Here is a 14,831-nt window from a genome sequence, read left to right as displayed (position 1 = left end):
CCCCGCGTCGCGGTCTGAGAGCGGGAGGCGCAAGGACCTCTGGGAAATGTAGTCCAGACGGCCTTGCTCCTTCCGCCCACAGCTAAGGCGCGAGAACTGGGACTACGGGGTCAGCAACAGAGATCAGGAGAGCCAGTTCCTGGTCTCGAGGAGGTGTGGTCCCCGGTTCAGACTCCTCCCATTGTTCTAGTCGGAACTAGCGGCCTGCATGGACTACCATTCCCAGGGTACCGCGGGCTTCGGACCCTGGGAACCCGACCGACACCGGCAAACGAAGTTAGCTACTGCGCTAGGCGTGGGCTGAGGAAAGGGCGGTGATGTTGGGATAGGCTCATTTCCAGGCGCAATTCGGTAGCCGCATTGCACGACGCGGAGAGGAGATGCTGGAAAGGCTGGTCTCCCGTCCCTTGCTCTCAAGGAGAGCAGACGGGAGACCGAAACCACGACCTGAGCCTGCGCTCTTCTCCAGCCCTGTCGTACGCGAGCGGTGATTGTTGTGGAACGCACCAGTCTTGGAGGCCTCCCCGCCACCCTTCCCGTCCTCCAGGGTCTGTAGTGCCTTCGCGGCGTGCTACCCTCGGGAATTATACTGACTCCCCAGAAATAAAATGTCTGACCCCTCTGTTCAGTGGGTGAATGCCCAGCAGGGGCCGCTACAGGACAAGGGGCAAGGGTTGGACACCCCCCATTGCCTACCCTCCCCCACCCCGCACAGACGAAAAGTCTGGACTCATCCTGACTACAGAACACAGGAAACTCTTTATTCTAGTGATGAAATTGATAGTCCCCAGTTAATCTTCACTCCGGCCAACTTTAAATGTCTTGACTCGGGCTCGCGGCCAGCCAGCCGAGACTTCTGCAGCCCTCACTCATCCGGAGAGGGTTCGTGGTTCCTGTCCCGCAACGCTTCAGTCAAAGTAGCCTGGCAGCCCTAGAGACAGGGCCGGCTGAGCCCGCCCGCCGTTCATTCTTTGGTTGGACGCCTGTCAAGCCAGGGAAGCTACCAGCACTCGGTCAGGTGGCAGAGGAGGAGGTAGGATTTCCGGGAGAGATCGAGGCCCGAGTCGGCCTCGAGGAAGAGTAGAGGAAGGTGGAGCGTATGGTCCATCCAGGCGGCAGCTGGCTGGGCGAGTGGCCACGCATGTGCGCCTGCATGGACACCAGGCTGGGGCAGCCAGCCCTGCACAGAGGGCAGCGATAGGGAGCAGCCCCATGTGTCCTCAGGTGCTTGGTCATGGCAGAGAAATCCCGGGAGCGCTGAGGACAGAGGCTACAGGAGAAGGGCTTCTCTCCTACAGGTGGAGGAGAAAGCCAGAGAAGGAAGAAATGGGCAAAAGTTGGCCAAGCTAGTGGTGCGTCGAGCAATGGGGCAAGGAGGAGCTGGCAGACCAGCGATGGGAACAAAAATAGACAACTTCACACAGGGCAGGATGCCCATACCTGTGTGGACTCGGTAATGCGTCTCCATCTGATGCTTGAGTGCAAACCTCTTTCCACAGACAGAGCAAGAATAGGGCCGAGAGCGAGCAGGAGGGGGGAAAGGTGGGTGTTGGTGAGATGGGCAGCTCACTGTGTGATCTTGACCCACACAGGTTGCCAGTGTGCCTGTGTGGACAGAGAAGTCAAAATCCCTGAGGCTGACTCCATACATCCAGGCAAGAAATGGAGAGCTTCGGTGGGACAGAGGCAGCAGTTCTTACCCTGCTTACCTGTGTGCCCTTGCCCAGACTCTTCTATCTCCCAAGGGCTGAGTTGTTCAGGGCCCGGGGGAAAGGATCCTGCAAGTAGAGTGAGTTGGGGGCCCCCGCTAAGACCGGACTCCTGGAGCCCAGCCGCTGTGCAGAGGCACTGGATGGAACAAGGGCTTACCTGGAGCGGGGCTGGAGGAGGCCAGCTGATTCTGACTCCAGAGACCTTTGGAGTGGCTCAAGGTCAGTGGGATCCTGGATGGAGAAGAATTACAGCCTTGGCGAAGCCTGAGAACCTAACCACCTCTGGCCTCTCTCATGATCGGAATATTTTGTAGTCTCCTTAACTCAGGAAATGTAGTGATGTGGTACCCTTCCACCTGCCTCTCCTGAGCTCCTCCCTCCCAGCCCAGATATCTTCCACTAAGCCCTTCACTCACCTCTGGTCTTGAGGCCAGACCTGCCAGGCTGCAGTGATGGGAGTGCTAAGGGAGAAGGGGGTGCCATATCTGGGCGGCCACAGGAAAATGCTCCACAGGGTAGGTTGGCCCTCTCTACACCAAGGGGCCTCAGCCCACCAGGGCCTGGGAATGAGGCTGGTTAGGAGGGAACCTGGTGGGGAAAGGAGACCAGGGTGCCCAGGGAGACACTCCTCAGAGCCCTCAGGGCTCTCTATACCTCCTATGGCCTCTCCTTGCTTCCTTTCTGCTCCCCTGTGGCCCGTGGGGGCTGGGCTGAGGGCCTCCTCTGATCTCATCTTCCTAGTTATCCCTGCCATCTCAGGGCTCTCTCTGGGTGCTTTGCGCTTATTTAGCATCTCCTGTTCTCTCCCATTACTTCTAAAATCTTTCTCTGATTTCTGTTTCTCTCCAGGACCCCCAGGTCCTCTCTCAGAATTCCTCATGAGTTCCTCTGCCTCCTGGCGCCTCTTCAGTCCTGGATCCAGCTCATCTTCATTCTTGTCCTTTTGAGCTCGCTTGCATGCCTCTTCCAGGGCCTGCACCCCCAAGGCTCTGGCTGCCTCTTCAAGGTTCCCCAGCTCCCCAGGCTGTAGCTCTACACTCTCTCCATACACAAAGGTTAGAAGCTGAGCAAAGGTAGAAGGGCTGATGCCTTCAACCAGAGCCCACCGGCCCCTGCAACCCAGCCTTGGACTTGCTCCTGCTAGCACCAAGCTGTGAGCAGGGAACTCCAGGTCCCCTACAGTGATCAGGGTATCACACAGTGCTGGCCGAAGCCTAGCAGCTAACTGCACCAACCTATCCGAACCATAGGGGCTGATGAGTCTTGTGGGGGTCTGGGGCATGGCTCCTGGCTAATCTACCCCTTTCAGAAGCTCCAAAGAAAAGTCACAATGTGGGGTCCATGGCAGAAAGGGGAGGGAGACACCGCAAGTTCTCAGGCCTGTGGAGGGGAAGGTAGAAACAGTGAGTCTCTGGTCTCAGATTGGAGCTGTGTGGCCTGAATGCGTCAAACTACGTCAAGGGCAAGGTGTGGGGATATGGCAGTAGAAAAATCCACGCTGGGTCAGGTTTGGGGCCTAAGGAGCAAGATCCAGGCAGTTAGCAGAGGTGTCAAGTAATGGGTTTAGGACTGGTATAGTTAGCCAACTCCGACTTCAAGATTTTTGCTTCCCCAGGCTCTTCTGCAGGGAAAACCCTCTGAGCAGCCTGGGCTTTTCCTCACTTCACACAAAACCTGGCATTAATGAAGTAAGATCAAAGAGCTCATAAAGCTTGTGGGTCCCCCCCCCCCCCCCCACTGTGAGCCCAGAAAGCCAGAGAAGGCAGCAAGACAAGTTACACAGCAGGAGAGCAGGATCTAGGGCATCAGTCTCCAAGGCTGACATGTCTAGAAGACATCTTCAGAGAAGGAGTTAGGAAGACCAGAGATTCCCGTCCAGTGATGGAGAGAGCCACAGCAGAGGTTTAGAGGAGGCTGTGGTGCCTGTGGAACCGAGAGAAAGGAAAAGGAACCTTGGGAAGGGGAAGCTCTCTCCTCTCAGAATGAGCCTAAAGCATGGTTGGATTTCTATTTTTATGAGCCAAAAATGAAGACCAAAAGTGCCCAACAAGTCAAGAGTTTAATCATACACAAAACCATCATCACACGGGCCTCCCAGAATACTGGGGACAGAGATGGAGAAATAGCCCAAGTGTCTCAGCACCCAGCAGGCCTAGCCCTCCTCGCTTGCAGACCCTCCGTGAGTTAGGAGCCCTTGGAGGAGGGAGGGTTACTATTGGACAGCTTGGGGTGAGTGGTGCAAGGTGGCAGGGCTGGAAGAGAAAGGGTTGGAATGGAGGACAGGCTTAGCTGCGGGAGAAGTCACTCACCTCTGTAGCTGCCTCCTAGCACCGCATGCTCTCTACTGCTCTTGGGGCTCCCCTCCAGCTAGCTCCACCCCTGTCCTCAGTCATCCCAAGTATCAATCTGCCACAGTCCCCCAAAGGGGTGTGGCTTTATACCTTCTGACTCTGCCTGAGACCTACAAGAGACTACCATCTACATTTGACAACCGGACAGTTCTTTACTCTAACTCTACCTTATTAGACGTGAATCTGTGGGGGCCAGGAACTCTGGAATAGTCAGAGTCTGAGCCTCATCTCTGCCATTCACTAGTTGAATCACCTTGGGCAAGTCATCTCTCTGAGCCTCAGTCACCTCATGCATCAAATACGGGGAGGGGGGGGGATATGGATATGAAGTGGCATGCATAAGGAAGTGGTCTGTGAGTTCAGTGAGTTCAGCACAACATTCAGCTGCCATAAGTTCTGTCTTAGAGGTGATAGTCGCATGAAGTAGCTGGGGACCATTTCTGATACCTCAGAAGTATAAGGACAGAAACAGAATTTGAAGCACAGGGGAACCGAAGGCAGAACCTTGTCCCTCCGCCCCTGGCTTAGTACACTAGAGCCCTCTTAGTCTGTGAGGCTGGCCCTTGTTCCCTGGACCACAGCAAGGACTGAGTGTGTGTGACTCAGATCCTCCCAGCAGACTGGGGGGGGGGGGGACAACCCCAGGAAGCCTGTGGTGGTCTTCGAAGAGAAAAATCTCCTTTTCTTGGGCTGATGACAAATGACATTTCTCTGAAATCAAAACCAGGGGGCTTCTTTCACTTTCTGCTCAAGGGGTCATGGTCCCTGGAGATTTCCGTCTCTTTTCACACTTTTAGACTGTCTCTCTCTCTCTCTCTCTCTCTCTCTCTCTCTCTCTCTCTCTCTCTCTCTCCTCTTCCTGTATAGCTCAAGGTGTCCTCAAAATCTGTCCTGCCTCAGCCAGTGCCACCACACCCAGCTCTGGTACTCTTTCATTTGAGGAAGGGATAAAGCTTTCGCGACTCAAGTTTCTTTTTCTGTTGTCTTTTTCCATGCTATCAATCTGATCCTTCAGCAGATCATTTCCTTCACTTAACAGATATTTCGGGATATTCATGGTATGTGTCTGGTGTGTCATATAGGTGTAATAAGTAACTGGGGGAGAAGCTAGCCAGATGTTGATAGACTGTTGTGGTGACAAGCATCAGTCTGAGCCCCTCCCCATAGGTTTCTCCCCAGATCCCAGCCCCTCCTAGACTCAATAAGGTAAGAGTCACTTTTCTCCCTTTGGCTCCAGGACTCCAAGGTATTCAGACCTGCCTTCTGCTACTCTCTTCCTCCAGATCCAGGATGCTTCCCCTCCGTTCTAGCTTGGATGCAGGCAAGTGTCAAGACTCCCTAGATCAGACAGGGTGTGTCAGTGGGTGAGGCTGGTGAAGGGCAGCAGGGTGGAGGTAGGGGAAGGTGAGTCAGAGCGAAAAGGAGAATGCAAATGACGGCTCATCTGCTCCTCTGAATGTTTAATAGTTTCCATTTCTGAGCTTTCTAATTCCTAACGTCACACACTCGGGAACACACTAGATACTCCTATGTAAAAGACACAAAGTGCCAATCCTGATAGGTGTGCAAACACAAACCTTTGTCCAACACAAAAACACATGGTCTCTAAAAACAAGAAGTGGGGCAAAGCCACAGTTGTAGAGGGAAAGGTACTGGGGTCTGGCAACAGCCCCATCACTCAGAAGAGGAAGCCCCTCCCGCCCCTCCCTCCCCTCCCTGCCAGTGACTCAGCTGCCCCACTAGTGTGCTTTACCCACTGATGACCAAGAAGTGGGGGCTGCTCAAAGTATCTCTGTAAGCAAAGATAGTTGATGGGGGTGACAGTGAGCTTTCGGGGTACTCAAAGGGCGAAATGAGCAAGGGGACTCCCGCTGAGTAAACAAAAGCCCCCTAAAAATAGGAAACCCCATCTTGTCTCCCACTTGGTGTCACCCATGGTAAGGCTATCCCCCTTAGAGGTATTCACAGGGTCTTTGAACCTGAGCCCTTATGCTGGTAACACTTGAGGCCCTCCTAGCCTCTTCCTATAGCCACGGAAGGGCAATCCAAGCCGTTGGGCATTAAGCAAAGACGGCAGAAACCCATAGCAAGCACTTAGACTTGCCCCTACAAGAGTAGGGGACACTGCTGTTAGATCCCAGGCCTTCTAAGTGCCTTTCTCAATATCCTGGACAGTTAGCCACCTCCCCTCTGCTCCCCAGCTGTCTAGGATACAGTTAAGAAGCGGTGCTGTTCTGTGGCCTTGCAGACTCTCCCTCTCACCATTACAATACAAGGTTATCTAGTACCTGGCTCCATGTAGATTTGCTAGACTAAATCACATGGTATAAAACTTCCTGCTACTTCATAGAAACCTATACAAGTCAGAAAAATCCTCTGGGATCAGGTGGCTTTTCTTCAAGACCCCTATTATGCTGAGACTCTCCTAATGAAGTACCTCTCTAGGCTATGTTTGTTAGTTTGTTTGTTTGAGGCAGGGTTTCTCTGTGTAGTTTTGGTGCCTGTCCTGGATCTCACTCTGTAGACCAGGCTGGCCTGGAACTCACAGAGATCCGCCTGCCTCTGCCTCCCGAGTGCTGGGATTACAGGAGTGCACCACCACCGCCTGGCTCTGAGCGGTAATTTCAAGTTTGATCTTTTTCCAAACTAACCAACCTGCTGCATCTGGCTTCTGATTTATAACCTGATTCCGTTGTCCTTGGAACAATTTTCCTCTGATAAAAGTGACACTTGCTGGTGGTAATCCTAGTACTGGGGAGGCTGAGGTAAGAGGGTCATGAGTTTGAAGTCACCCTGAGCACATGAGACACTGTGATTGAAACAACAAAAACTGTCCCCATTTTCTGCTTCCCAGGCTCATGCAAAGAGCATCATCTGCTACCATAACCCTGGGACAGAGTCAAGAAAGGACAGGTCGCCAGGCGGCGGTGGCGTACACCTTTAATCCCAGCACTCAGGAGACAGAGGCAAGAAGATCTCTGTGAGTTCGAGGCCAACCTGGTCTACAGAGATCCAGGACAGGCACCAAAAACTACACAGAGAAACCCTGTTTAGAAAGAAAAAAAAAAAAAAAAAAAAAAGGAAGGAAGGAAGGGACAGGTCAGAAGTGTGGTGACATTTTATTTGTGTTTTAATAAAGTTTGCCTGGAGATCAGATGAAATAGCAAGCCATTTTAAGTAAACAAAGTCAGGCAGCACATGCCTTTATTCTGATCACTTAGCAGGCAGGATTTCAGTGTGTTCAAGGCCATACTAGGGAACAGAGCCGAGTGTGGTGACACATGCTTTTAATCCCAGTACCAACCATAGAGACCTGGATATCTGTACAGACAGGCAGTGACAAGGAAGTGAGGTAGCTGAGCCAAGAGCCAATGAGAAGTAAGTAACTTGCATTTGGAAGCTGCAGAGCTGGTGAGGTAAGGTGGCTGGTGGCTTTTCCTATTTCCCTGATCCCTAAGGCTTTCACCCCTATATTTGGCTCCGTGTTTTTTTATTTAATAAGGCCATTTAGAAATTCCTCTACATAGGATGACAAAGCCTGTGTCCAGGCAGAGGCTAAAGAGAATAGATGGGACATATGAATAGAAGAGAAATATGTGGGAAAGAGACCATGATTGCCTCCCTGTTTGTTGTTAGTTGTTTTGTTTTGTTTGAGATAAGGGCTATTGCCCAGGCTGGCCTGAAACTCACTCTAACCGAAGCTGACCTCATGGAAGTCTTCCTGCCTTTGCCTCCCAAGTGCTGGGGTTTCTAGGAATGAGTCATCAGACCCAGCTTTCTCCGTTCCCTTTAACACCCATATTACTGAATCAAACTGGGGGTCTGACATTTTATTCCTATTGATAGGATTGGCCAATGACAATAAAGGGAACATGTGTGAGGTGCTGAGTGCACACAGCCTGGATCCAAAAACCAAAGATTCTATGCATCACTGTATTGTAATGCAGAACGCAGCTTAGTGTAACAATGTCATCAGAGCAATACAAGTACTGATTCTATTTAAATATTACAATTAAACTTAGACTATCACAACATGCCAGGGGTGGTTGTTTTATGGAAAATGTTCTCTTTGTATCCCCCCCACCCTTTTTTGTTTGGAGACAGGATCTCACTGTGTAGCCCAGGCTAGTCTCCTGTCCGTTCTCCCACCTCAGCCTCCCAAGTGCTGTGATTACAGGTATCACACCTCCCTTTGTCTCATGGGTTTTAAATACTGAATCCATTCCCCAAGCCAAGCTGAACAGATTTTAGAAAAATCCTGTTAAAGCAAAAGTCTTCCCAGGAGCACATTTTTCCCCCCAAATCAAGGTTCCCAAACTCTCCACAGTATTAACATGTATTAAGACCAATTATCCAAATCTGAGAACTTCTGAGCTGTTCACTAGATTCATGTACACCCCCGCATACCAGATCAGAGAGACACCTGGGAATAAATAAAAAAAGTACTTGCACTCGGCATAACCCTAGAGCAGACTATAGTCAACACTCAGGGGGGCAAACCTGGGTCATAAGACCCTGTGATAGCACACCTTGTGTGGATTAGGTGACAACGATCTAGACTAGGCACCAGAAACCACAGGCACTTCCACATCTTCACAATCCATTCTTCAGTTTTCCTGTGGAGCTAACCTCTCCCCAAATCCTCAACCTCCTTATGGGATCTGCTTCAAGACGAGTACCAAATATCAATACTCACCTAAACCCAAGCAGAGGGCCTCACTCTGGCCTTCTTGGGCTTTGTTCCCTGTGGGCTGAAGAGTCCCAGGGCATCAAGGAAGTGCTGCCCACTTGGGTACTGAGAGAGCCCCACACATAAACCCACCCACACATCCCTAGACTATAATCTGGGAATCCAGAGTCCATAGTTTACTGGACCAAATGATGCTAAGCCAACATGGACCTCAACTGTCCATTCCTGAGAGTGGACTATCTGTGAACATATACACACTTGAGGGCCTGTGTTGACTGGAGATGAGTGTGCAGGTTAGTATACAAGACTAACGTGCTGGTCAGTGGCAGCATACACCTTAACCAGGCAGCACTTGGGAGGCAGAGGTAGGAGGAATTTTAGTTTGGGCCACCCTGGTCTACAAAGCAAGCTCCAGGAAAGCCAGGGCTACACAGAGAAAACCTGTCTCAAAAACCAAATAATAATAATAAGTTTTAAATTAAATTAAAAATGAGATCAACAGCAAGCATGGGGAAATGGGTGTGGTCTTGCCCAGAATCTATACATAGTACAGGAGTGTCTGCTTTACTCCAGTGGTTCTTAGCCTCTCAGGATCTCACCATCCAGACATAGGAGCAACCCCTTACATTGAACGGTTAGACACTAATACCATTCTACACATGAACGAATAACAAAATAAATCCCACAGATTGCTCTGAAGCCCATGCCTATGCAGGTTAATATTTTAACCCCATGGAATACACACATGTGCATACATTTCCTTATGATTTTCGAGAGCAAACGGACCATGGAAGTCCACTCATGGGACTGTCTTCCATATCTACACCCTGGGTGTACCTGAAGTACTCGGAGAACTTTAACACCACCGAACAGCGACGTGAAATTAGGTGTCAACACACTGCCCCACAAGTGTAAAACCAAACATCAGTGAGCCAGGAGTGGGAAGGAAAGCGTCACTCCAGAAGCTGAGGCAGGAAAAGATCATAAGATTGGTGCCAGACTAAGTACATAGCAAGCCCCTGTCTCAAAAAAAAACAAAAGGTCACCAGTACAGATGATTCCCTACAGCATAGAGGATCTCACATAGCTCCCCATCACACGCCAGCACAACCTGCTCCTGCTGCTGCTTATAGCTCAAGCCACAGATCCCATCAGGAAAATATTAATTCCTATTGGGCAACAGGTTTGGCTGGGATTTAAAGGCTTCCTCCCCAGAACCTCCAGAGAACGGCCAAACGTCCTGGTCATACTGTCCAACCTGGACCCAATGCTGAAAACCCTTGAGCACGTCAACCTAATGTCAGGAAAACAACCATATGCGCAGCCTTGGGAAAGTGGCCCCCGACGGTTTCCCCGTGGGCGTTCAACCTCATGAACACTGACTCCAGTCTGTCCAGACCGAGCTGGGTCCCTCCGCACGCACAGCGGCTCCCTGTTTGCCCACCTCGGCATAGGCTGGCCTCAGGCACCCCAAGTCAGAGGGCATGCTGCCTCACCTGCCCCACCTGGGCCCCAGAGCCCAAGAGACACACGACCTAGAGCCACTTCGATCCTCGACGACGTCCCTCGCGGACACCCGCACCCCAGCCCTACCCAATACCAAAGAAAACGGGGAAGAAAAGCCACAGCACTCACCAGTTCGGCCTCTTCCCACATCAACCTCACCCACTTGGAGGGCAGCGCAGGCCAGAGTGGCCGTTAGGAGGGGGCTCGACGCCAGGCCAGGGGCTCGAGGCCACCAGCGCGCACGGCCTCCGTGGCGTGACCCGAGGCAGACGCTGATTGGCTGGAGCTCTGGCCCTGCTCCTTCCTTATTGGTGCCTGTCGGGTGCCCACCAGCCAGTGAAGCGCCTGGTTTTTCACTGCATCTGATTGGCTGCGGAGCTCGGGCCTTGAGTCTGATTGGCCTGGGTGTAAGCGAGGCGCGAAGCTGAGAGGTCATGGTCATCAGGCAGCCGACAGTGTTGATTGGCTAGATTTTGCCCCTTTCTGCCGTCTCTACTGACCTTTCTCCATCACTGTTAATGGCCTTGGAGGCTCCTTCCACGCAAACTCAAGGAAAACACCATCCTTGTTTATGCCTTGCTCTTTGAGCACCTCCAATCTGAAAACTCAAGCTTTCTCGCAACCCCCTACAATGTGGAAATTTACAATGTACAGGGAAGATGTTACCTAACGCAATGAGAATGCGTCTTGGTAAGTGCAAAGTCCAAATAAACATAGCCAGACATGAAAGAGAGGAGAAAGATTTATCGACTGCAGCAAATGAGGAGAGCACAGGAATAATTTCTAAGGAGGTGTTCTTCATCAAAGAAGGGATGAGGAATTTATTAGGGAAGCTACTCATACCCATTTTGGGGAGACACTGTGGGAAGGGTACATTCCTACATATACCTAGTTTATACCATAAAATATGAAAAAAAGGATATATATATATATATATATATATATATATATATATATATATATATATATATTCACTCTGGAGACAGATCTCTATAAGCGTGGTCTACATAGCATGAGCCAGGCCATCCAGAGCTACATAGTAAGACTGTCTCCGTCCTCTCTCTCTCTCTCTCTCTCTCTCTCTCTCTCTCTGTCTCTCTCTCTCTCGTGTGTGTGTGTGTGTGTGTGTGTGTGTGTGTGTGTCCCACATGTGTGCAGGTGCCCTCAGAAGACAGAAGGTGTCGCATCCACTGGAGTTACAGGCAGTTATGAGCTGCGGAATATGGGTGCTGGAACCAAACTGGGTCCTCTGAAAGCGCAGCATGCTCTGCCAACCACCGAGCCATCCTCCAGCAATACAAGGCTGTTCTGAAGGTGCGTTAGCACGCACCAGCATTAGGTCCTTGGAGGTATCTGCTTTGCCTTGTCATTAACAGAGTGAGGGGAAGTAGGGCGGCGGTGTAGGGGGCCATCACACTAAATTGGAAGTGCCTCAAAAGCCAAGCGGGCTGCAGGCATTGGAGAGCCCCTTTCTTGCCTCTTTTCCTAAACCACCATGGACTGGATGGCGAGCCGTGTCCTGGCAGGGAAGATGCCATCTGTGGGTGTGGGTAGCAGCGCCTTGACCCATCATGATTGGCCTGTTTCAATAAACATTTCCATACTACTCTATTGAATAAAGCTCTTGTAATTCTCTCTGGCTCGACGGCCTGCTGAGCCAGCAGCCACTGAGTACACTGCAGCGCCCAGGATCAACTAGTCCCTGGATCTTGGCCAGGCAGGCACCTTGCACAAACCAGTTCTGGGCCCAGCCTGCGGTGGCACCGCTCGTTGGCTGGTCCTGGTACACAGCCAATGAAACACGAGGGCGCTCTCAAGAGGCAGGCCTTGATCTGCCGCAGCCGCTCCTGATTGGCTCCGACGCTGCTCTCGCTGTTGATTGATCAGGGGGCGGGAGGCGTGGAGCCTGCAGCTTTTACCGACTAGGTGCACCTCCTTTCATGGGGCCTACCGAGGAAGAGCAGAAAGGAGGAGCTGTGGGGATGGGTGGGATGAGTATCCTAAAAAGAGCAGCACGTGGAAGAGCCTCGCTTAGTACCTACAGCTGTTAGCGGCAGGAGTCTGAAGGAAGCACTGTGGCGTTTCCACAGATCGCGTTGTGCGCATCAGCCTGGGCCGAGGGTAGGTGCTCCATAGAGTTAACCTCTAAAGGTCAGAGAAGGGATCATTGTCTCAAGTTACACAAGTTCAGTCACTGTTCTGTGAGAGGCCTGCTACATCCGGTGGAGTGGAGAATGGTGGAACTCGCCTATAATCCCAGCATTTGGGAATCTGAGGCAGGGGCAGTCTGAGCTGCGTATCGAGATCCTGTCCCAGAGAAAAAGAGAGACAAATTAACAAAACACTACATTATGATTAAACAGAGTTGACCTTGTAGATGTGTAATAGGATCTGATGTGGTCCATGTAGTCACTTTGTCTGATTTGCCTTATCTCCAAATGGGGGTTTATGTTTTTTTCCTGTTCTAATATTTATTGACTTGTCTCTTGCTTTTAAAATATACTTTTATGCCGGGCAGTGGTGGCGCACGCCTTTAATCCCAGCACTCGGGAGGCAGAGCCAGGTGGATCTCTGTGAGTTCAAGGCCAGCCTGGGCTACAGAGAGAGTTACAGGACAGCCAGAACTACATAGAGAAACCCTGTCTCGAAAAAACAAAACAAAAAACAAAACAAATACTTTTATTAATTCTTTGGGATTGTTTGTTTGTTTGTTTTTTGGTTTTTCAAGACAGGGTTTCTCTGTGTAGCTTTGCGCCTTTCCTGGATCTCACTCTGTAGCCCAGGCTGGCCTTGAACTCACAGAGATCCACTTGGCTCTGCCTCTTTAGTGCTTGGTTTAAAGGCTTGCGCCACCACTGCTCGGCTTCTTTGGGAATTTTATACATGTATTTTTAATCATGCCCCTGACTCCTCATCCACTCCCATCCCTCCATCCTAGGAGGATGTCAGGGGTCCTTGCTTTCCTAACTTCTTCCCTTGAGATAAGGTCTCTCTCTGCTTTTGGAGCTAGGCTCCCAGCCTGCAAGTCCCAGCAATCCTCCTGTCTCACCCGCCTATGTCCATCGCATAGCAGTTGGGTTATGGGCACAGCTTACCACTGTGTTTGTTTTTGTTTTTGTTTTTTTTTAAACAAAGGGCTCTATGTATTTGAACTCTGATCCTGCTTGTGCCACTGAGCAGACCTCCCTAGTTCCAGGGTTTAGGTTTTAGGCTGTTTGGATTTTAGACTTGGATCTAGTCATGAGACTTGGTATGATCAGATCCTGTCTCAGAAAGAGGGAGAAAGATTTAAGTTCTCCCAGGCTGCTTAAGGATGAGGACAGGAAGAGTGTCCTCTTTGGTCCCCAGCTGGTGGCACTATTGAGGAGTAATGGGATCATGAAAGCACTAACTTCAATAATGGATTAATCAGTTGATGAATTCATGGATGAATGGGCTATTAGGCATTGGGGTTCAGTTACAAGAAGTGCGTCAATGGGGTGTGTCTTGTGGGTCCTCTCCTTCCCCCAATCAAACTTAGGTTGTTAGATTCTCATGGTTTGAATAAGAAATATCAACGAGTGTGGTAGCACATGACTTTAATACCAGCACTCGGGAGGCAGAGGCAGGTACATCTCTGTGAGTTCAAGACCAGCCTGATCTACAGAGTGAGTTCCAGGACAGCCAGAACTACACAGAGAGACCCTGTCTCAAAAAACCTAAAAAACAGACACTGAGCACAACAATTAATAAATGGGACCTCTTGAAACTGAGAAGCTTTTGTAGCGCAAAAGACATGGTCAATAAGTCAAAAAGACAGCCTACAGAATGGGAAAATATCTTCACCAACCCCACATCTGACAGAGGATTGATCTCCACAGTATATAAAGAACTCAAGAAATTAGACATCAAAATACTGAACAATCCAATTTAAAAAATGGGCTAAAGAGCTAAACAGAGAATTCTCAAAAGAAGAATCTCTAATGGCTGAAAGACATTTAAAGAAATGCTCAACATCCTTAATCATCAGAGAAATGCAAATCAAAATGACTCTGAAATACCACCTTACACCTGTCAGAATGGCTAAGATCAAAAACACTAATGACAGTCAATGTTGGAGAGGATGTGGAGCAAAGGGAACACTCCTCCACTGTTGGTGGGAATGCAAACTTGTACAACCACTGTGGAAGTCAGTTTCTCAAAAAATTGGGAATCGAACTACCTCAGGACCCAGCCATACCACTCTTGGGCATACCCAAGGAATGCTCAACCATACCACAAAAATAGCCAGAACCTGGAAACAACCTAGATAACTGTCGACTGAAGAATGAATTAAGAAAATGTGGTCCATATACACAATGGAGTACTACTCAGCAGAGAAAAACAATGACAGCATGAAATTTGCAGGCAAATGGATGGAACTAGAAAAAATCATCCTGAGTGAGGTAACCCAAACCCAGAAGGACAAACATGGTACGTACTCACTCATAAGTGGATTCTAGATATAAAGCAAAGAACAATCAGACTGCAACCCACAGAACCAGGGAGGCTATATAGCAGGGGGACCCTAGGAAGACTGTGGCTTATAGTAAG

The 14,831-nt window shown here is 50.1% G+C and overlaps 1 protein-coding gene and 1 long non-coding RNA gene across 2 annotated transcripts; one reads left to right on the top strand and one right to left on the bottom strand.

The window, feature by feature from the left end:
- The first annotated feature begins 134 nt into the window (after positions 1-134).
- LOC118584336 lies at positions 135-6,550 on the top strand. Its single transcript, XR_004945025.1, has 3 exons — positions 135-1,033; positions 1,593-2,767; positions 5,301-6,550. It is a non-coding gene; the product is annotated as an uncharacterized LOC118584336 (long non-coding RNA).
- Zbtb32 (zinc finger and BTB domain containing 32) lies at positions 738-2,994 on the bottom strand. The gene is made up of 5 exons (XM_036188351.1): positions 2,129-2,994; positions 1,870-1,943; positions 1,710-1,778; positions 1,441-1,605; positions 738-1,292 (listed from the first exon to the last, which is right to left on the bottom strand). The coding sequence occupies exons 1-5, from the start codon at positions 2,992-2,994 to the stop codon at positions 1,015-1,017; spliced, it is 1,452 nt and encodes a 483-aa protein (XP_036044244.1). The 3' UTR covers positions 738-1,014.
- Positions 6,551-14,831: the final 8,281 nt, after the last annotated feature.

Source organism: Onychomys torridus, chromosome 1 (genome assembly GCF_903995425.1).
Source record: "Onychomys torridus chromosome 1, mOncTor1.1, whole genome shotgun sequence".
Classification (NCBI taxonomy): domain Eukaryota; kingdom Metazoa; phylum Chordata; class Mammalia; order Rodentia; family Cricetidae; genus Onychomys; species Onychomys torridus.
The sequence above is the reverse complement of the archived record's forward strand: the minus strand, read 5'-3'. Positions and strand labels throughout refer to the sequence as shown.

Excerpts from the sequence above, each read along its gene's own strand:
- Zbtb32 (XM_036188351.1), bottom strand. The coding sequence starts at position 2,994 with ATGCCCCAGACCCCCACAAGACTCATCAGCCCCTATGGTTCGGATAGG. Across the intron at positions 1,944-2,128 it reads GTCTGGCCTCAAGACCAGAG|GATCCCACTGACCTTGAGCC; the intron begins GTGAGTGAAGGG and ends TTCTCCATCCAG. Across the intron at positions 1,779-1,869 it reads CTCCTCCAGCCCCGCTCCAG|GATCCTTTCCCCCGGGCCCT; the intron begins GTAAGCCCTTGT and ends CTCTACTTGCAG.